The sequence below is a fragment of the Argentina silus genome, assembly GCF_951799395.1.
Source record: "Argentina silus genome assembly, chromosome: 4".
Taxonomy (NCBI): Eukaryota; Metazoa; Chordata; class Actinopteri; order Argentiniformes; family Argentinidae; genus Argentina; species Argentina silus.
In genome coordinates, this window is record NC_139658.1 from 11,923,807 (window position 1) to 11,948,301 (window position 24,495).

The 24,495-nt window shown below is 40.6% G+C and overlaps 1 protein-coding gene across 1 annotated transcript; it reads right to left on the reverse strand.

The window, feature by feature from the left end:
- Positions 1–922: 922 nt before the first annotated feature.
- vstm2lb (V-set and transmembrane domain containing 2 like b) lies at positions 923–23,157 on the reverse strand (the record flags this gene model as incomplete). The annotated part of the gene is made up of 4 exons (XM_083668047.1): positions 923–1,237; positions 1,547–1,591; positions 2,634–2,803; positions 23,040–23,157. The coding sequence occupies 4 exons, from the start codon at positions 23,155–23,157 to the stop codon at positions 923–925; spliced, it is 648 nt and encodes a 215-aa protein (XP_083524173.1).
- Positions 23,158–24,495: the final 1,338 nt, after the last annotated feature.

The following is a 24,495-nucleotide window of genomic DNA, read 5'->3' on the forward strand; positions in this document are numbered from 1 at the left end:
CTCAGTATCAGTCTATAGTGACTCACAATTCTCCTAAATGGCTTTATTTCCTTGTCTGCTCTACTGAATGACCACTGATAGTTAGATAGGACTAGACTGGTCATCACTGTATTTTGTTAATCCTTTCCAGTCATTTAAGACCAGTGCTCATGAAGGAAAGGTGACAAGGAAAGGAAGCTATCTACATTAACACGTTTGAGAAAAAGTCCCTTCCTCTATCTGGGCCCTTGAGTACTGTGGGCTTTCTGCTGATTTCCATTACTACCTGGCATTTAAGTGATCAATTAAGGTTACTGGCTGGCTGGAAAGTGCACAAACCAGGGGCCTGATTCAGGACATTTGAGCTTTACAGAATGTTCAGATGGAAATGTGCTGTGTAGGTACGAGTGAGTCATGTCAGCTCTATGAACTACATGGAGCTGACACGTTCTGAACGTTTCACTTCACTGAAAACACAACCCGGGTTTCCCAGGTAGGAAGGCAAGGATGAAACCAAGCAGGATGGCATCCCTCAAGGACCGGAGCTGTGCCTCCCTGATCCTTTGCCTCCCACTCAAGCACATTCCTCCTTCCCTCATCCAAGCCCCATAGTCATATTCATAATTCATGGACAAAAGCGTTAAACTGAAGCAATGATAAATAAACAGTACATAGATAACAAAGAGATAACACCATCATGCCTTCAATTGGCCTTCGACAATCCAAATCCAAACGACCATAAACAAATAACAGACAAACAGACCAAACAAACAACCAAACAAAACTATTTATAAATTAACTTAGAAACTTGAGCAGAAAGGGTCCAGGTTTTGTCCAGGCCTCTCCAGGTGTTTAAATAATCATCCCTCTTAAGATAATCGGGAACATGCACTCCTGTCTTCTCATCTGGACACATAACGTGTGCACACAGACCCCCACATCTCTAGAGCACACAGCTCTCAGTGCAGTCAGTGGTGCTGTCGGCTGATCGCCTCTTCAATTCCCGGGCCGCCTCTGTTTGGTGGGTGTGCGCCGGGCTCCCCTGTCCCCTGTGCCTGGGCTCCCGAGGCTGGGCATCTGCCGACCCGTGGCCCAGGCCTCGCTCGGCCTCCACCTGGAGGTAGGCCCGGACACGGTGGTGCTGAGCCACGCTAGCGCTGAAGTCGATGACACGGCACTCGTACGTGCCCTCGTCCGACGGCTTGACGCTGGAGAGGCGGAGCTTATGGGAGATGTTGCTCCCGGCCACTTTCACCACCTGTGGCAAAAGAGAATGCATTCCAAACATATCATTAATAGATATAGTATTTGTGTATATACAGTATGATATTGCTGAACATCAACAGAGTTTATCAAGAGTTGATTAAGAGTTAATTAGGAGTAATGAGTAATGAATGCAAAGAACAGAGCAGTTAATCTGCTAATACGTTTTGATTGCATTATTGAATCTTTACATTGCATAATGAGCCTTCTGCTTAATTACATTTGACAGTTGAGAAATGCACAGATGATTATGGTTCAGAGAACTTCAGGGCAGAGTATCATGCAGAGTATCATGCAAACTCACACTTATTTTGGTGGCATCCTTTGACATCTCCTCTATGGGCACAACCTACAAGGAGTTAGCATAGAGATGTCAACATCTCATTAGGAAGTCATAAATGCTCATTATTAGCCTAACATAAAGCAATAACATAGCAACATAAACAAGAATTTAACATATGTAATGTACAGAATACTTTACTATGGGAGCTGTTACATTTCTTAACTGTTACTCTACTATTCACAGATTTGGAGCTGCGGTCAATTACATATATTCCATCTTCACAGTGGATAATATCTTATAGTTGTTGTGTCTAGTAGCTATTTCTGGGCATGGAGTGAAGCTATCTAAGAGGCTGGTTGTGTGTGTGTGTGTGTGTGTGTGTGTGTATGTGTGTGTGTGTGTGTGTGGGGGGGGGGTGTGTGTGGGGGGGGGGGCATTCTTTGGGGTGTATGAATTATGCAATGAACAGAGATTTTGAAAATCTATTTCTTCCTCAGTGCCAATTATAGTGTCTAGTGGCATAGCAGGAGGGCTTGAGTTTCTCTATGTTAGGAAGAGTCAACCTGCTCCCACAATGCTAGGAATGCTAATCAGCAATTATCCATTCTTTCCCGTGCCAAGGGCTAGTGCCGGTGCTAACATTTTGTTTCCTCTGCCTGCTGTATTGTAAGCTAATGCAGATTTGGTCTATTTAGTCATGTGCACCGAAATGATCCCTTTGTAATGTAATGTAATTAGTCTATGAGGTGGTGTAATGTTTCTTCCATGTTAAATAGACACTGAGCTGAATCTTAATCTGAGCTCATGGCTAGAATGTTTGCCATTTTTACATAAATTAATTGCACTGAAGTTTGATTTGCATATCCATCTCAGTTTAGGATTCAGCCTACAGTGTATATGCTACATTTTCAATACACAATAATTACTTTACTAATATCTAACCAAAGTGGATGGATTCTGGTCAAATCCAGAGATGATGTAAAAGTAGCCCACAGTCAAATAACCTGTGATATGACTTACAGGGCTGTCATTCAAACTCCTCTTGGCCAATTACATTATCTGAGTGCAACTCCTGCCTCCATCTATGACATTTGTCTCAGTGGCTCACCTGATTGGTGGTCCAGGCGGGTTTCTCAGGCCAGGCTCTGTGGTTCCTGATGTACCACCACTGGATCTCCAGGGAGTAGGAGGGAGAGCCCACCCCTCGGAACGAACATGCCATCTCCACGTCCTGACCGCTTGATGTTGTGATGTCATGGGGGATCTCCGTGAAGAGAGCTGAGAAGAGAGAGTGAAAGGAAAAGGGAGAGATAATGGGGAGATTTAAGAGGTGAGAACATTGACAGTTGGAAACTGTAGACAAACTGTAGATGGACCCATGGATTTGTTCACCCAGCTCAGCTTTATTTCAATAAAGTAAGCATGGCCGACCAATCTTTCAACCATCGTCTGATAAGGTTTAGGTCCTCACTGCATTCAGGCTTCCCACACCTATCATATTAAAACCTTCAAGCACACTCTCAATCAAAATCAGAAACTTGTCAAACTTAATTTTGTCATACAATTCAAATTGTAGCGATAATGGCCCTACACACCCAGGGGTCCAGCAAAAAATATACTATACAGTATATGGTATATATCTATAATGTTGCATTTGTTATGGTTGTACAGTACCATAGAAATACCAACTGTCAATTGCACAATGATGTACTATTTGGATTTAAGGCCTTTCAAGGACCTCAGTCTGTTTGTTTATTTTAATTAAATAACTTTCAAGTATTATGGAAACCCTATGCATTACATTTACTTCACAAGGAAAGAAAAAGACAGACACTGCGTCCCAATAGTCACTCCTCTATAACTTTATTCCTCTCTGCTTGCTTCCTTCAAAAAAAGTCATTGGAGGAGAAGATCCAAGGTTCCTCCCCTTTGAAATTGTCTCGTTTTGAGAAAGAAGCGGGGAGAGAGATGTCGAAAAATCGAGGAAAGTCTGTTGGGAATCAGTGAGAGAATAAGTGGTGAGAAAAGAGTGAAAAGACATCCCTGATAGGATGCAAGTTCAATCTCAAATTGACCCTCGCCTCTATCAAACGTGGGATGTGGTGATACTGTGGATCCATTACCGAGCTACAGTGTTGTGGTCACTGTCCAAAGGCTATGGCAAGTCATGCTCTGTCTAAGAATGAGGAATGTTACATATGGCTACAAATACACATATAGTGCTGTATTTCCAAATGGTGTCAATACTATTTAAAGAAGAGCAGAGTAACTCAACGAATGCATGGTTGGTTGTTAATATTGTCTGATGTGAAATATTAGTTGTCAATTAGCTATTTAAAGTACTGTACATGTGATTTCCCCTCCTTAAGTCTCACATTCCATGTAGCTATCTTTTGTGCTTGTCCTCTGTGCATCTCTGCTGACTCAGTGCCATGTGTGGGCTGTTCCCTAATCCTTCAGTGGGGCTAAAATAGCCTGGGCGAAATGAAGTCATCAACTTCCACCCATATCGCCACACGTCCAGCCATTAAACCAAAGCTAAATCCTCTTACCTAAAGCACATTACTAATTTGTGGCGAATCATGAGTTAACCACCACGCTAACAGGCTGGAGACGAGTCTATGAGAGATAAAGTAGTCAATGGTGTTTTGTTTATATGAAGGGTTGTCTAAGAAGCATCATCTGTGGAGTGTTTTGAGGATACAACTTCTGAGGGAAACAACAGAAGGATAAGGGATAATTGTCATATGGAAGACAATTAAGTTGATGGCCACTTTGCCTGGGGCTTTCTTAGATGCTGTAGAGAGTTACAGAGATTCTGTAAGCATTTCTGGGTTCCATCCTTTCTAATTCCTTCTAATCAGGGACTTTCTGTAGATCTGTGACCCCACGACTGAACTGGCTAGCCCACTTGGACAATTCACAATGTGGTGAAAAAGACAACCAGCAGTACTTTTAGGTGCTGATAATTGAATAGTCTTGGTCTACACTGAAATAATTATCATGTGTGACTCCCCAGTTAACACTGTGGAGTCATTCAGATTTCAGGGGACAATAATTTCACAGGACTTCGGGTGGGCGGAGAACATCACCTCCACCATCAAGAAGGCCCAGCAGAGGATGTTCTTCCTGCGGCAGCTGAAGAAATTCAACATGCCGCAGAAAGTGATGGTCGAGTTCTACAGAGCCATCATTGAGTCCATCCTCAGCTCATCGATCACCGTCTGGTTCACTGCCTCCACTGCCAAGGGCAGACTGCAGCGGACCATTCGGTCAGCCGAGAAGGTCATCCACTCCAGGACCAGTAAGAGAGCAGGAAAGATCATCGCTGATGCTTCCTACCCTGGTCACCATCTCTTCCATAGACTTCCATCCGGCAAAATGTTCCGGTCTATCAAGACCAAAACCTTGCGCCACCTGAACAGTTTCTTCCCCATGACAGTGGGGCTCACAAACAAGCTCCCTGCCTCTCAGTGACTCAGGGACTTCCACCCCCACCCCCCAACCCCACCCTGTCACACACACAATGCACTGACAGTGTCATTTATATTTATTTAAGTTTATTCTAATTTATAGTGTATATGCCCCATACCCATTTCACAGCCTCAAGCCTCATTGCTTCTTAGCCTCGCACAGCCTACATAATGTATTGTTTTATTGTTCTATTTTGTATATTTTTTGCTATTTTGTTAATATTTAGCTTTTTGTACATTTTTTGTCAATATTTTGCTTATATATATATATATATATATATATATATATATATATATATATATATAGTTGTTTTTTATGTCCCATGCACCAACCTCACCAAGTCAATTTCCTATAGGTGCAAATATACTTGGCCAAATAAAAGAATTCGAATAATAGCTTGGAGAACACCACGAGCACACTGTCTTCATTCACACTGTCGAATCATTCAATAACTATGAGGTCTATTCAATGTCATGCAATGGCATGCACCTTATTTCATATAACATTTATATAAACCATCCATCATAATCATTGATATAGAAACTATTTTCATGTTCAGTATATTCAGTCTTTTACAATGTGTAAAAGCTGCGCCCTAGGTCATGTTGCTGTAAACTCAGCATACTCCATTGAATCTCACATTTATACTGCAAAGGTATCCCTTCATTATGTATGATTATTTCTCAATAACAGTCCTTACAGAGAAACTCTGAGCTTTTATGCTTGAAACAGTCTTTTATTGAACTACGAAACAGGACATGTCTGACCATAAGAATATGTGATACACCTGATTCTAGAAAATGGACAACAATATCTCAATATATATTGATTGACATTTCTTTCTATATTGCTCCCTTTTGTATGTGGATTCATTGCTACATTAGACATTGACCAAAATACAACATTTAAGTCTGGGTCTCTTTAAACTTGATCAGATATGGATTAAAAAAGCTTGGGGCCATTGCTATCTTGGCAGCCTTGTCAACACAATAAAGTTCAAGCTAATTCAATTTTAAACAGAACATGAAAGGAAGAGAACAGCATAAATAAAATGCTTTCCCAACCCGTGGTTATATTATTACATCCGCCCATTTAACAAGAGAGACAAACCAATGACCTTATCTTGATGAGAGTAACTGTTGAATATTAAAGCTCCACAAACTATGTTGTCTTTAACCAGCACATGTTTGACTCAGCATGGAAGATATACATATAAAGGTCCAAAGATACAGTTAAGGACTGTGAAGACGGATTTGTTGTAAACATTTGGCCAGTGCTTTTCAGCAAGTATAGTGGGGGAAATAAGTATTCAACACATCAACAATTTTATTTTTTAATTCAACATATTTCTATTGCAGCTATTCACATGAAATTTAGACCAGATATTGGCATTAACTCAATAAAACTACACAGCTAAAGAAATTGTAGCATTCCAATCCATAAAAAAAAGCTATGTGCAATAAAGTGGAATTACACAGGAAAAAAAGTACTGAACACAGTAAGAAAAAGCACTAAACCAGCTTATGGCACTATTGAGTTCTCCTACCTGTGCTAATTAGAATCAGCTGGGTTAGTGCATGTTGGTGGGTAAGTACTTCCACTCTTTGAAAAACGGTTTCCCACCTCTGAATGCAAGTAAACAAATAAGTCACCAAGCTTTCCTGCAAGAAACATCTCATGATGGGTAGAGGCAAAGAGCCTATAGGCAATGCACTCCACCGCCACGGTCTCCATTCACAATCACCCCGGAAAACTCCATTACTGAAGAAAAGGCATGTTGAAGCTCGTTTGAAGTTTGCTACAGAACATTTGGAGAAGCCTATAGATTACTGGGAGAATGTCGTCTGGTCAGACAAGAATAAAATCGAACTTTTCGGCAACAATACCACATGGCATGTTTGGAGTAGAAATGGCTCTGGATATGATCCGAAAAATATCATACCTATAGTGAAGTTCGGAGGTGGAAGCATCATGGTATGGGGCTGTTTCTTTTCACATGGTACTGGTGGAATCCAAATTATGGAAGGGAGAAGAATCTGTTGCCATCCACCAGAATGATGATGAGATGCGGGTGGATCGTCCAGCAGGACAACGATCCAAAACATACTGCAAAGGAGACTCTCAATTGGTTCAAGAGGAAGAAAATAAAGGTGTTCGACTGGCCTAGTCAATCGCCAGACTTCAATCCAATAGAACATTTGTCGAAGGAACTGAAGATAAAGATTCACCTGCAGGCCCCCAGGAATCTTCAAGATTTAAAGACTGTCTGTGTTGAAGAATGGGCCAAAATCCCACCTGATAACTGTGAGAGATAATTTTTTTCGTACAGGAAGCGTCTTGAAGTTATTGGAAACAAAGGCTTCTCCACCAAGTATTAAACAAATTTCAGTTAGTGTTCAATACTTCTTTCCTGTGTCATTCCTCTTTATTGCACATAACGTTTTTTATGGATTTCTTTAGCTGTGTAGTTTTATTGAGTTAATACCAATGTCTGGTTGAAATTTCATGTATATATAGCTGCAATGGAAATATGTTGAATTAAAAAATTGTTGATGTGTTGAATACTTATTTCCCCTATTGTATGTATCGTAGTATGTATCCAATTGCATACGTTGTGTATATCCAGATATTTGTGGTAAGTTGCTTTGGATAAAGGTGTCTGCTAAATGCCATAAACGTAAATGTAATGTAGATAATTAAGGAGAAATCTATATGCCTCAAGTTTGCCTCCATCCCAATGAATGGGATCGATTGGCACCATCAGATGGGCACATAACCCATAGATAAAATAGAAGCACTATAACCCACACAGGGTTATGAAAACATTTGACACACTTTGATTTTGGGGTGAACTACCCCTTTAAAATGCCTAACTGTGTATCAAATGTGATTAGAGAGTAAATGGGGCCAGCTCTGAGCTGTATTCTCATCCTCATTTTCATTATAATCTCTGAGAGCCCCTGCTGTTATGAGACAGGATCTTTAGGCCAGGGGGAGAGAAAGGAGAGGAGAGAAACTGGATTCAATTTGTTTTGTAACGGGACATTATTTCAATACTTTGGTTAAAGGAACAGATATGCAGAAACTTTGTTTAGAACATTGGACCTTGATTGCCTTGAACTCTGTCTTCTTAGGTTTATTTATTAATTGTCTGTGAGTACTAGGACAGAGGAAATTAGTGAAAGAGTACAGTACCATGTTTTAGATAAGTGTTACAGCTTGTTACTGTATATGTAATCGATGCATGGGGTGCACTTGGGTCTTCCTCACCTTTCAGATTTCTACTTGGGAAAGCAGGTAGACTCTCCTGTCAATCACTGACATTGACTGATCAATCAAGTGTCTGTAATAAATGACAACTAGTGAAACTGCAAGGGCACATTCAGTTGGTTAAACGTTTTGCAACGATAAGCAACAGTACGCACTGAACGACATGTTCTCTCAATTAGAGTTACACAGCGTTGTGCTGTGCTGAACGTGCCCCAGAACTCAATGTAATGGAGTCATTGTATAACAAACATTTAAATGGAGAGTCTAATGGCGCACCCTGATGGAGGCGGATGCATACGTTGAAATTTACCAGGGCCACCGATTCTATCAACAAATAGAGAGGATGGGAAAGAGAGAATTGAAGGCACATTGCTCACTTGTGAAATGATCAAAAACATATTCGGCTTACTCCATGTTTTCATTTTGTGCAATGTGTGCTGTAAACATCAACAGCAAATTGTGTTGTAACTTAAGACTTATGGCAGGGCAGAACGGTCAGGGCATCACAAACCTTAGGAGGGTGGAGACTTGCCTTTCCTACTTTTTACTTCCTGCACCCCCATAATCTCAATCGAGAGATGGGATTCTGGGTTCCAAGATTAGACAAACATAAGCATTGGTACATTTTGACACTATGGCGAATAAAAACACAGTCACAGCATCAACAAAGATGAGGAGAGTTGGTTGAAGAGATGTTGTGGCACCACAGAAGCTGTACATTATGTTCAGTACACACTGGAAAAGCCCCCAAATGCATGATTAGAAAACAAAAACTTTATTGTCCACAAAATTCATTTGTGACGCAGAAAGTGACATTCACATCAACAAATGCCTTTAATTTGTTTTAAGCATGAACAGTGTGTGCAGACTCCCTCCTTTTTAAAAGTTGTTTTTGGAACATTTGGAAATGTAGTTGTGTGTGTCTCCAAGATAGCACCGGTGCTTGTGGTAGTCTACTGACAACAGCATCTGTCAGCATACAGACAAACATGGATAAACATTATCCACAAAAACAAAGAGATGAAGAATGGTCATAGACAAAAAGCGAGAATCAATGGAAAGATAATAAAGAAGTTATGAAAAAGATAAAACATTATGAAAAACAGTTATATGATGGCTTCGGTTTGAGCCCGAAAAAGGCAGTGGGTGGCAACTGCCTTGCATGCAGCGTTTGCATTTCTGAGACTATTCCATTACTTCCATCGTGTCTGACAAGTTAAATCAAGCACATCTCATGTTTTTCAAACATTTGAAACCGTATGTTGACTAGGTCTGATAGTTTGGTAAGACCAGGGAGGTAGAGGCAGCAGTGAATTTATAAAGACCAACCTGCCTCTGTTTTTGAAGCCAAAACACAGTCGACCCTAAAGCAAAGCAATGTCAACTGAAGGGCAGAGCTGAGCAGGGAGTCCTATCAGGCTTATATTTTGGATTCCAAACTACAGTAAGACTAGGTTGGTCTTACAGCTTTGAGGTAAATCTTGTGCTTTTCAATTCCCCGGCCGGCCAATGAGACTCACATTCTGCAAACTCAAGCTCTTTCTCCGATATTCCCTCTCTTTCTCTCTCTTGCAATCTCTCCCTCTCTCATACTGTGTAACCTTTTTAATTCTCCTCTCTCTCTTTCCCTCTACCCTGCAGTTTCACTCTCACTCACACCTACTTGCTCTCTTCTCTCTTCCACTCAAACTATCTTTCGAGATTCACTCTCTTTCTCGGTCTCTGTCACTTCATAAGCTGCTCTCTCCCCCTCTCTCTCATTCTCTATTACCACCTTATTTTCTTCCGTTCTCTATCAACATGTCCTCCATTCTTTCGCACCCTCTCATTATTCGTTCCTCTTATTCTCACTCGCACCTTCTCCTCCCTGTCACTACCTCCCTCATTGGCTCCTCTCCCTCTCTCCCTCCCTCTCTCCCTCTCTCTCTCCCTTTCTCTCTCTCTCTAGCTGAGCAGTCCCTGTTCCTCCTCTCCTGTCTGGCACAGCGATGCTCTCACACTCCCAGTGGCATACTAGAGCTCCTGGAGGTGTTCCTACGGGCTCTGGCAGGTGTTCAAAGCCCTAAGGCCGCCTGTTTGTGTGTGTGTGTGTGTGTGTGTGTGTGTGTGTGTGTGTGAGTGTGTGTGTGTGTTTATAATTGTGTGAGCGGGGGGGGGGGGGGGGGCGCACACAGGGGTGAGTAGGAATGCCATACCACAACATTCAGCAGCCTTCTTGGCCCAACCAATTTATTCCCAGTCCTCCCGTCTCAGCCCCCTCTCCTTCCATCCCTACTGACTGTACCCTCACTAATCCGAGAACATGCTGTCTCCAGACCACCTCCAGTTCCACACATACAACCTAGTCACATACGATTCAGAAAAAGAAGGTTGGCAGCCAGATTTATAGAAGCACAGGGAATCATAGCCATTTCAAAGATCAAAAGAAAGAATCAGAATTCTATCCTCTAGACGTGGAGAGAGAAGGACTGAAGGCACAGGGAGAATGAACATAGAAGAGAGATGACTACTATGACGACTATGTGTTGACTGCATGCCAATGCATTATTTTTTTCTTTCATTAACAGTCCCTTGAAGATATGATGTAATTACTATATATCTAACCGTCTTTTAAGGTGGTATTTATTTGTTTGTAAATAAAATATACTGTTCTTTATGAGCAAATGGGTTATTAGAAGTTAAAAGTACCAGGCTGCATATTCTCTCTTTAAAGAGATACTCGTTTTGGGGCTGAACTCTCTCTTTAACACCAGAAGAAGTAATTAGTGCTGTCTTCAGCTGATCAGAGATCAGATATTTGGAACAGCTTTGCCATTAAGGTTTACCACTGACAATCACAGTGGGGTGAATGTTGTTCCGGGATGAATTACCTTGCTACATCACTCTTCCATTCTAATGGGAGTGAGGTCACACTTTCCTGTATGCCGATTACTCTGTAGGGTAGGAGCTGAGGAAATTAGGATATTATACCTTTATCCCTTGAAATAGGCACATACTCTTTAGGACTTCATTGTTTGTTTGATAGAAACAGAAACGGCGCGCGCACACACACACACACACACACACAAACTTGACATGGCATTGGCGCTGTCAAAACACTGCTTGACGAAATGTTTAATTAACTAGTCGAATGGGACAGTCGAATGGGAGTTGTTGTTTCTGAAACCGCAGCTTGATATGCATCATTGAAGTTGCTCTTGTTGTAAATATTCCTTAGAGAATGGAGATAGTAGCTGCAATTATGTCTAACTCCTTTATCCTCACTTGTTAATTGGGTGATGAGTTGATGTGATGCATGTTGGTGAGGGATAAGGTTTACTGACTTGACTGCCAGTGTACAGCAGTTTGCATGGCATTAATAACATAAAGACAATATTCTATCATTTAGCAGTCAATTTTTCCAAAGAAATGTACAGTATTTGAGTACATACTGTACATGTTATATATATATATATAAGAATCAAACCCACAACTAAAGCATTGCTGGTGCCATGCTCTACCAACTGAGCCACACAGAACCACAGCATGCACTAAAGACCTGTGGATTCTGATGTGGAAGCATCTCTTTCATCTTCAAATACACACAGTATATGCACACACCCACATATTGTACTGTTACCTCAACCCCACTTACAAACACAATCATTCATGCCAAGCAAGCACATACTCAGGCGTCCACACATCCATCCCACTCTCTTTCTTTCTCTCTCTCTCCCTCTGCCGTATCGATCTGACAGTTGTCAAATTGCCTTTCAGCCCAGTATGCAGGAGCCCTCTTCCCACCTGCCCATGAAACATGACTTGTTGACAAACAGGGCATATCCCAGAGTGCTTTGTGCCAATGTCTGGTCCTGACAGGCCTGCTCAGCAAACATCCAACGGGTTTGTGACATAAATCTAATTAGTGCGGTTGGAAATCAATCAGCTAACCTTGGTCGGATGCTAAATCAACAAATACAGATGCCTGGGTTGGCTTCATTCACAACTTAAAACAAGCACAGAAAGAAATACATTTGAGTGTCCATTTTTAACTATCTATTGACCAAAAGGGGACTTGAGGAGACTATTGACAACTAATCCATGCTTGCTCAGCTCGGTTGACTTGAATGTTGTTATTCAGTCGACAGAGGTTACATTTTCTTGACTCTGCAGTTTCCAAGTATACAACTCAAAAAGGCACAGGCAGCAGCCGTGGCTGGGAGCAGCAGGGAAATCTATCTGTCATTTAAGTACAAACATTTTTCAAATGAAACATGCCACCCTGAGGTGACAGGTTGCAAAATCAAAGGGTCATTGACTCATCGCTTCCATTTGAGTCACGTCCAGAGGGTGAGAGGCAGAAAAAATATACAGAGAAATGCTGTATGAACCCCCACCAAGGTGAATGCAAATAACCCTCGCGTCCCCTTGAGGAATAGATATTGCATTAAATTGATGAATGAGTCCAATAATCAGTGTAGGCCCAGGGGAATAGCGTCTGAAACAATAAGTAGCTTCTTATATGGAGAGATCTATCTAATGTATCTTAATCTCAAAGTGGCTAACTGTAGTGCTTAGACAACAAAATACATGAAAATGATGTCTACTGTCAGGCTTGGCACTGTGGATGGGCCTCAGGGGGCCAGGCCTGCCCAACAGAACCTCCTAGCCCACCCAAACATTTGTCGTCTTATTTACATGTCATGAAATGATGTATCATTGAAATGTACAAAATTTATGTCATAAAGGAGTAACAATAATGCTGAGATTATTATTCCTTATTCTTATTTTTTTCTTCTTTCGACTCTACACTGCAAAAGTTTGGAAGTTAAATCAGACAATTAATATGGACTTAAAGGAGAGATTCTCAGCTTTTATTTTATGATATTTGTGTACATACTGGTGTCACCATTTAGAAAAAAAAAAAAAAAAAATGCAATTGGCTGGACAGGTGTTTCTGGTAAGTCAGGTGTGTTCCGTCACATCATTTGCGCAGGCATAAGAGAGCTGTCAATGTCTAGTATTGATTCTAGGCTTTGCATTTGCATTTGGAATCTGTTATTAGTGTCTGTCAATATGAGGACCAAAGAAATGTCCATGCAAGAAAAATCTGAAAAAAAAGAAATGTAGCCAAAACCAAAATCAACAGTTTGGAACATTATTAAAAAGAAAAAGAAAAAAAGCACTGGTGAGCTCCGCAATTGCAAACGGGCTGGCAGGCCAAGGAAGACTTCCATAGTGAATAACCGAAGATTGCTCACCATAATTAAGAAAAACCTCAAAACAACTGTCCCACAGATCACGAACACTCTCTAGGAGGGTAGGCATGAATGTGTCAGAGACTACAGTATGTACAGTAGCAACTTTGAAATAGCAAATAGCACTGCAACCCCAAATCTGTGGTAGTACGTTTCACGTGTTAGTGGTGTCGGTCATTTAGCCTACCTAGGGCTAGTTGCTATTAAATCGTCTAAATGTGTATCATTCCAAAAACTCATTATTGCTTACCTATTAGAAACAATGGTCTTGCTGATGGAGGGAATCCGGTCCAAGAATAACATATATGAATACAGTTCAAAGTTGTATTTTCATATTTCTGTATGTACTGGGATAAAGGAGAGTTTATGACAGTTAAATTCTTACTTGCAAGCCTTCCTCTTCGCAATAACACACAAGAGGGTGTGCTATATTGTAGATATTGGAAATGCTGTGTTGTGGTCATATAGGCGCAGATGATTTAAGTCAATTGGTAACATGTTCGATGACTGTTTTACCAAAGATACTTTTAGGAACAAATGTTACAATCTTTGCAAACACTTGAGTGCTCCATGACAATCCCAGTTGAAGGCTGTGTTTGCCCTACTGATTGGCAATGTTTCCCCTACTGATTTCGCAACGCAATTTAACCATGGACAGTGATCATGCATGATTGATTGGTAGCGCAATGGACGAGACATTATTTTGCAAGCACATACATCTGTCTGTGCCTGTAGTTAGGGTAGAATTTCATTGAAACCGATGCGATCCTATGCTTTACTTAAATAATAGAGAGGACACAAACATGTTGCACTGCTTTGAAGATTCCCCTCAAGCACATTAGACGTTTCATGTGGCATTATTTTCCACAATTCAATTCCACTCAAAAGCAGGTGGACTATGGCAAAGACAGGGTATTTAGTTGTTATTTAAAGCCTCATGATAATGATGAGAACCCTAACCCTACTATCCAGAAGGACTGGTTTTAATCGCCGTAGGGCATGAATTCCTCAGACCAATCTATCTTGAATTGAACTCATTGATGATTTCTCTTGGCCACCAGAGAAGTGGGATTTTGAGGCAGAGGGTGTGATTTCCCTAGAGCGTAGTCTGGAATGCCTCTTTGGCGAGATGTACATTCAAAATGGGAATACCATTCAAAATGGGAATACCAAATATTGAAAAGTGCAAAGCCAGGAGTGCATAAAAGGCACAGAGCGGAAGGACATCAGAATAGACCCCTACTGTATGTGCGGGAGCATTTTAAGGGAACTATAATTACATGGTGCGGATATCGGCTGTTAATACACACCCTATCATGTATTAATGCTTACTTCCAAGTCCATGACATGAGTGTCGGTGTGTTGTGGTTACTGTACTGTAGTTTGGGTATTACAGGCACATCGTTTTGTCCCGTTTATATAGGTTTTGTAGCCCATGATTATTTTATATATATATTTCCTTGCATGGAAGAGCCTATGCAGCCTTCACTGGTGCAATTCATGGGTCCCTGTGGCCTAAGTTAAATGATCAAAAGATCGGCTACCTCTGGAAAATAATTTAATCCAATATAACATTGACAATGTTAGGCTAATGTCATGTGCACATCAGTGCCTATATGCTTGCTCAATGAGGCACAATTCAACACTGGCTGGATGTGAATACTGTGCGCGCGACACGGGCCACTGTCTTAAAGTAAAATATGCGTGCATCCTTGATACATGGCACTAAATGTACGCAGAGTTGTGGCTCGTAGCAAGTGAACTTCTGCTTAAAACTGTTGCTGAAAACTATGTAGAATTGCATCAAATGCGCTTACAGAAGACCACATTTTCCTGGGAGACGACTGCCAGACCCTCCACCCAAATTACGATTAGGAATGTTTGTGCCAATGATTCTGCCATATCCTAGGATTAGATGAAACGACGCAATCACTCTCAAGCACGTGCATGTACATATGGAGGTACAGCAAAAAAAATAAAAAATAAACATTCACCCCTGTACTTAAGCAACGTAAAACCACCATATCATCATATTTTGAAAAGTACTTTTGAAAGCTAATGGGCCTTATTCTAGCTCACTGTGAAAAACAAGTTATAAAGAGCTTTTTCTTAATGGAACAGTGTTGTATTTTGAGACAGGCTTGAAAGCAAATAAGCATAATGGTAGCCTGCATACATGTTTTGTCTGATTCTTTGTATGGTATTAATATTGATATGAATTGTATTTGATAAAGTGCTTTCTTGTGCCCAAAACACTACAGTAGGAAAAAGGGGGGTTGTCACAATTTTCAGTCACCTTTTTGGCCCCTGTTGTTTACAAACCAGTTTTCATTTTTGGACCAGTTCAGTTTATGGACAAGTATAAAATCTGTCCTACTTGTCCGAAGACAAGTGCCTAAAAGGTTCATGTCAAGCCCCAGCCGCTGTTTGGATTCACCTTTTTGCACATGTTGAATGTTGTCAATACAGTTGTGTTCCAAAAGTTGATCATGACTTGATTTGATTTATCATTGAGGGAAATAGGTTAAATTATTGTGATGTTTTTGTGTGTTTTTGTCCATATCACCCAGCTCTACTATCCTCCCTTTAAAGTGTCATGGGATTTATGTGGACTACAGTTACCGTCAGCAACTCCTAACCAAATATGAAAAAAAAACATCATAATACTGATAAACAAAAATACAGACAGGGAATTCACCGAGAAGTCAATAACAGCCAAGGAAGCTTAGAGTCACAGTCGAGCCGAGCTGGCAGAGTCTCCTTGGGGAAATAATCGCTTGTTGAAAGACCTTCAGCCTCCATTCAAGGTGGAAAGTAAAATAATGAAATAAGAATGGGCCGGTAATCAACCGAGCAGATGTCTGCCTGTTGTAGCCGATACTCTCGCCTCCGGAGTAAAATTTTCATAGCCCTAGGGACAGGTGGCTCACAGGCTATTTCCTTCTTCCTTGCAGTGTGTGTGTCGCACTCAGATGTAGCAGTCTGTGTTGACATAGAATGGCTGGGAGCCAGTGCCAAGACGTGTCAGCCTTCCTCCATCAGGAGTTGGGATGGTTAGAGTGCAGATTCTGCTTTTAGTAATAGACACAGCATCGAAGTAATGTCTCCACAGGTTTCCATTGCCATGTCATGTTTTAGCTCAATTTGGGTTTGCTGTTCAGAAATGATATATAACTTGAATACAGCCCTGTGTATACACTATGAAGTGTGAGTAACATAGCATAGGTACACACGGGTTCTTCATTTGCCCCTGTCGGGGCGCCCTTCCATTTACAGTAGAACCGTTTTGGGTTCCACGTAGACCCTTTTAGGTTTGTAGAAGTAATTTTTAAAGAAATAATAATTTCTTTTATTGATTTATAATCACTTGTATTTTATTTCCATGGCAATGCTGCTAGTATTAATCATTATATGCTACCTCACAATGACTTACCTCAAGTTTTAATTGTATACCTTATTCACTGTAATGATCTCACTAACTGAACAACAGGGCTTTTCATTTAGTGCGCCCCTCTTGGAATATGGAGATGACTATAACTCATCCAGTCGTCCTTGGACAGTTACTTCCTTATCTTTGAGCATGGTTGTTTGTGTCTATAAATTGATGTGTCGGAGTGAGACCGGCAGCGTTCTGCAGACGGGTTCACTGCGTTGATGATTTGTCTCTCCTTATTGCAATACGATTACATAAAGAAGTTTTTACTTGATCACACTGGAACCTGACTGAAGACTGACGTTTCTTCCACAGGTTCCATTAAGAACCATTAAGAACCCAAAATGAACCCTGTGGAAAGGGTTCAACATGGAACCCAAAATGATATACGCTGGTAAAGTGGAACGTCACTGGACGTCACCAAACAAATATTCAGCGCTGCAAAGCTGACATGAAAATGGTAATATTTAGCTGTCAAACTTCATCCCCCCGTAATAAAATTGACTAGTGATATATATGTATATATACAGTACCAGTGAAAAGTTTGGACACAAACTTGCCAAGAGTGTGCAAAGCTGTCATCAAAGCAAAAGGTGGCTACTTTGAAGAATCTAAAATATAAAACATATTCTGGTTTGTTTAACACTTTTTTGTTTACTACATAATAAAATACTAAAAATAAAGAAAAACCATTGAATGAGAAGGTGTGTTCAAACTTTTGACTGGTACTGTATATATGTATATATGCCATTTAGCTCACACTTTTATCCTAAGCAACTTACATTGCAGTGAGTGCATACATTTCAGTATATATGGTCCCAGCAGGAATCAAACCAACAACCTAAGTGTTGTTAGCGCCATGCTCTACCAACTGAGCCACAGAGGACCACTAGTGTTCATTATTTCACTTAACCCATCATCCCAGAAACGGAGACCATGTGAACAACTGTGCAAGAAGATTTACTTTCAAAAATTTATTTTCAGCTAGTGGTCACATTATCCACATTACTTATACCAATACACATGTCTGAAATATCAAATAAAAATATGTTATCACACTCCAAAATAATTGCAAAATAGCTATATTTACAAGTCTCATATGCAAATAATACAAACTTGCTATGTTTGAATCAAGGAAGTTTATTAGACTAGTTATTTATCTAGTTATTTCATCACTGATGAAAGGAGGTACAGTAGAACAGGTACAGATTATAGAACCTTTAAATTGTGATGTGACTTTTTGGGTGATGATTAATTCACCACTTTCGCACATCTGAAACCTAGTTGAAGAAAACAGACCGTCTCGCAAGGAGGTTATCCCGGTGAGGCTCTCTATGACCACGGTGTGTACTGTAAAGGAAGAGATAAGGCCCACACAACGCTAAATCCCTCAGGCTCACCGCTAAGTGTCACGTTCTGTGGACCTGTTCCTCAATATTTTACGCTGCCTGTGATCTTGACTCCTCTCTGCAGTGATCAAAGCCGTGATGCACTTCATTTGATTTCCTCACCAGCATCCCAGTGCCATTTATAGCGCCAATCTCCTCAGCAGCCAGCCTTGTGATGCCACATTCAATGGTAACATGGCAGGAAAGTATTTGGCTCTTTCAGAATCCATGTACTTGTTCTACCTGACTCTTGGATGAATCCATAGACGGAAATGTAATACTTTTCTAAGGACTGTAAAGTAATTCAGAAATTCATTTGATTATGTGGAGTAGTTTGTTTGAGGGATATTTATGGAGACAGATTAGTGCCTTTATTATTGTAAATATATACACCTCACAAATATGTACCATGATCCGTAAACAAAAAACACAATGCACAAATATAATTTACTATCCACAAACACCTCTTGATTTGTAGCCTCTTCCATTGCTGACATGAATTTTGGCCGTTGTCGTTTCTGTAAAAACTCTCTGTCCAAAAGCACCCAACTAAACTCCGCATAACACAACTAAATAAACCGGTGGCAGTCCTTCACAGCTAACTCGATTTGTAATACCGATTTGTATCACTTTGAAGTCAAATTAACGTTCAATCCATTACTTTGTGATGGAACTTCATTTTTTGTCAAAGTACACATTACTGTGTCCCTCCGCACAGCAGCTGGGGATCATTTGTCATTCATTGTCCATGAACACACGGAGTGTTAGTGCCAGAATTCTGTAAACAAATTAAAACAAATCCACAGATGTAATTTGATCCGCAAATGCAGACTCAACAGTTCTAACAAGAAAGTGTTGTATTGAAATGATTGGGTACCTATACAATGCAATGCTTTTCTTTATAACTTTGAGAAGATGTTTGTCACTGCTTTTGTTTTTATTCACACATTGTGATATTTGTTTGCAAATGTGAGAGAATTTACTCACAAATCTTTATCCACATTTACAAATCATTCATCATTCATTAAAATAATTATATTTGTGCATTGTATTTTGTTCACAGATCATGGTACAGTACACGTGAGTTGTACTCTATATATTACATATAACAAAGGCACTAATCTATCTCCATAGATATTCCCATCTCATCTTCACACCGATGTGAGATATCTTTCCATTGTTTACACCTTTGCTATGAGACCTTGATCACATCTTGTAAACCACAGACCAACACTTTTGAGAGTAAACTTTTTCACAGCTTCTAAACTGTGGTTTTCTCTCACAGAAATTAATTCCTAGACCACAACAGACAGATCCTAGATATCATGGGGCTATTTATGTGTCGAAAAATTGCAAACTGACCCTTCAACAACACGCAATGTCTTCACTGAAAAGCTCAGCTCTTGTTTCCACAAGGTCCTCCTCTCCATCCAAAGTGCACCGCTGTGCATCACTTCAACAGTCCTCCACTCTTCTCCACCACCAGCACTGTGCCATGACCCTCTACTGTGACAGTGTCAGCATCCAATCTGCTTGTTTCTCTCTCACAGTGAGAGCTACATTAAATTAAAAGCCAATGCAAACTGCCTGGGCTGGCAAGCCTCATTAAAGGGGCACCAAGCAGAGAGGAGTGGCAGAGCATTTTGAGCTACTTTTTTTGGTGCCTAATGAATGGATACGCCCCAGACTTTAAATTCAGTGTACAACAGTAGATCCCAACAGATACTGGATCTTTGGCTTCGATATTGATTTTTGGGGGACAACATTTACTGATTACAAATATTTTGGCTGATTAAATGTTTTGGTTTTTATTTGTATTGATCTTCAGTTGTTTTAGTACAGTATGTCTGTATCTGTTGAGGGACAATGTCTTGCATGTTTTGCACACACTGTCTTGTGTATGTTACACACACTTTTTTCGTCCTCCCATATGTTGTCTCTGTGCAACCTTCTGAGACATTGACCTGTTAGATTGACAGGTTAGAGGCAGACCCAGACACACATGTGTCAGAGGGGGCAGGTGTTGTTAGACCTGCTCTCCCCACCTTGCCTTACTTGCTATACAATGTTCCGCCTAGCTGCACAGGTGTAAGACCTACCCATTGGCTGAGCAGAGGACCATGCAGGGGCCACGAAACCGCCCGACGGATGCATTTATCTGAAGTGTTGGATACAAACAAGCCTGGGCTGGATCTAACAAGCACTCTCTGGAACACCGCATCGGCTCTGTGTTCTACATGAAGGCACAGCTCCCCAGCTAGTGGGCAATTTATCAACCCACCAGTGTCTGGCCTGATAAAAAACCTCCCATGGGGATTACTTAACCTCAAAGGATGCAGCTCTCATTTCTGTGGAGAGAGCTGGTCTCTGTCAAGAACAAAAGAAAAGGCTGCGAAACAGAGAGCGCCCAATGAAGATTGTCTATAGGATCTGAATTAAAACATTATAGTAACCTGTTTCAAAAATAGTTTTATTTTTTGGATTTCACCACCCTAAGCGGTTTTTCCTTTGTGGGTAGTGAGACATGGACTGGGGAGAGAACATAGCAGTTAAGCCCTGTTTTAATTAACTCCCTCCGGGAGTAATGCGTACTAATTGATTTTCTACCCTTTCCAAGATAGTCAAGCCATCCACTGCCACACTCATTTATATTGATCTGGCTAAAGCTAACATGCTAAGGACAGAAAGCTCTTGGGACTGGCTGGAGGGACAATGACAAACTGTTTATCACTAACCCAATCCAATAAAATCATAGCAGCATGCAACAATAGTCAGCATACGGACTGCAGAAAGTTGTTGTGACAGTGTCCTGTGCATGGCAAAAACCTCTGCCACAAACACTCATTAGTACAGTAAGCTTATAGAGAGCACCATTGTATCAGGGCACTGGATGTGTATACACAGTAGTAAGATACTGCTGATAAAAGGTTGCGTCAACAGATTTGAAAAGTCCACAGATCATAATTAGAATTATTTTGTTTCCTACCGATACAACTTGATTTTATGAACACTGTTGTTGAAGAATAAGAACCCAGATGGAAACAGTATAGTCAGACGAAGCACAAATTGTCTGCATTGTCTCTAAACTGTGAGGGTATATCTCCTCCACCTGATTTGAAATGGCAAAGATCTATAGCTCTGGGACATGAACATTGATTTTCCTCGAATCATGTGCATTATTTTGTGAGCCAAAGATGCACTATTACTCTTACAGTAGCCTAATACCAAAGAAACAGCAGCAATTGCTTAGACTGTAGAGGAAAAAACTGCATATTGTCATCAGGTGCCACTGTCCTTCAAATTATCAAAAGGCTACATAACATGTTCTTGCACTGTTGGATACATATTAGAGGCAGTCCTTCCAGGTTGATGTTGACCCCCCTTCAAGAAGATGGTAACACTCAATGTACAATGAATAATCGTATCTGATTACTAATTAACACGACGTGCATTTACAGTTCAATTTACAAAATAATGTTCATAAGTATTGTATTTCAATCAAAGAAGGTAGGCACATGTTAACAGCTGATATAATCAAAAATGAGTAGATATTGATGAATATGAATTTGATCCATAACCAATTATCCATTAGGTTACTTATAGTGTAGCTGTGTGTATAAATGGTCTTCCTACTTTTTTGTCCACTTCATAATTAGTAAGGCTGTTGAAATTGTATTTTTTAGGTGTAAAAGAAGTATGTTTACAGTAGCCTGACTACAACTGGTGTTAAGAAATGCAAATATTATAATTATTTGTTATTCAAATTGTGGTGTTGTGTCACTGTGCATCTATGCAATAAGTATTTCATATCTAAGTTGGCATAATGCATGTTACTTTGAACGGTGAATTTGAACGGTTCCATTATGCACTGCTTCACAAAAATAGAGAAACAAAACCCAAAACAATGACATCACTGAGTCCACCTAACCTCACAGTTACGTAAGATATATTACTTGAAATAGGCCTATTCTGACAAAATTGTCTCCTGTGGTAAAGATCTATTATATGTGCCCTAACTTTATATTGAAACAATAATCGCAGGTATCACCATCTAGACATCAATCAACCCCACCCAGTCACTCATTTCGCGTGTGCATGTCACTGTATTATTTGGTGTATGCAATATACACTCACGGAGCACTTTATTAGGAACATCTGTACACCTTCTCATGGTGGAGGTGGTCTAATGGTGTGGGGAATGTTTTCTTGGCACACTTTCGGCCCGTTAATACCAATCAATCATCGCTTGAATGCCACAGCCTATTTGAGTATTGTTGCTGACCATGTGCAACCCTTCATGGCCACAATTTACCCATATTCTAATGGCTACTTCCAGCATGATAATGCATCATGTCACAAAGCAAAAGTCGTTTCAAACTGGTTTCATGAATATGACAATGAGTTCACAGTGTTCTTCAGTAGCCTTCCCAGTCACCGGATCTGAATCCAATAGAACACCTTTGGGATGTGGTAGAACGGGAGATTCACAGTTTGAAAGTGCACCTGAAAAATTTGCAGGAATTGCGTGATGCAATCATGTCATCATGGACCAGAATCTCAAAGGAATGTTTCCAACATCTTTTGGAATCAATGCCACGAATAATTGAAGCTGTTTTGAGAGCTAAGGGAGGCCCTACCCAGTATTAGTATAGTGTTCCCAATAAAGTGCTCAGTGAGTGTACATTATTAATTATTGACAACAGATAACATACCATTTCCAGATAAATGATTGTCCACCTCGCCGTGTCCAGGCGGTTTGGAAGCGGCGTTAAGTTGAATATAGAGTCCCGTATAATGTAAAATCCCTATTATCACTCCAAATGCTCCCATTGCTTAGGTTTGTGTTTCAATGGGTCTACGAAAATCTCACATTAGGCGGAGGACGTTGACCAATATCCAAACCCGTCCTGGATGACTGTCGCCTCCGAAACACAAAATAGCCCTGGACAGAAAGTGCGCTTTGACGCGCAAGGTGCAGTTGCCTGCTCGATGTTACAAGCACTGCCGCTTCCCTATGCTTTGGCAAGCACACAGGAATCTCCAACTGAGGCGGACGGACAAAAGCGTGGAGTGCAGCGGCTTTCAGAGAAAGTAAATTAGGCGGAGTGATCTAGATTGTGTTATTAACTTTTATGGCCAGTCACATTTTGGTATCTGGTGTTCAAATGAAAACCAACAAAACACGTTTCCGATAGCCATACAGCCTGTTCTGTATCATATTGTACCTCCTCACAGGAATTGTAAATGGGGTTTCTTGCCGTTAATCATATTGCATCTAGAAACGTATTCATCCAAATGTGATAGAGCACCCTCTCATTCCCAGAGAGAAAGAAAAGCATTGCATATAATTATTAAGAAAATAATATTGTGTATGCAGGTCTACTTTAAATATATATATATATATATATATATATATATATATATATATATATATATATATATATATATATACTAAGAAATTAATTTCAGCCGACACCAAACTAATCAATACCATAGACATGCTTATGTGAGACTCTTACCAAACCGCTGGAGGAACACATCCACTAACCTGCTGTCATCATAATTAACACAGGGAATTACAGCATTATTAACCCAGGATCAGATGCTACAGCTGTTAGCCTAGGCATGCATTGCCTCATATGGGGCACATATTGGCATGCAGAGAGCTCACAGGCTCTTAATGGACATCAGGATGGAAATGATGCCCTTGAATTTTAATGGTGGAGCTGGCTGGCTACTATTCACAGTGTGGTTGAACACCCACACAGGGCATTAATAAAACACCTCACCAGCGCTGTTCATCATACTGAATGAGCCAGCCTGGCTATGCTTTGTGAATCAGGGTTCCACCCAGTCATAGCAGCAATTCAAGGTTTGTTGTTAAAGAAAAGTCAAGGTTTTGCAGAGAACCTCCTGCTCAGGTGAGCCAAGGTTTTAGGTTTTAAGCAATGGCTGACAGGACAACTCAGGAGAACAGGACTCCCCTCCAAGCCATCTACTGTAGTTAAGGTTTGACCAACAACAAGCTATGTGCAGCGATACAATGTGTAATCTGTTCTGACCTTATGACACTCTGGTTACAGTCACACTCACAAGGTTTAGCTTCAAATGTACTGGACTTTTAAAGACTACCCCCCCCCCCCCCCCACCCACACACACACACACTTT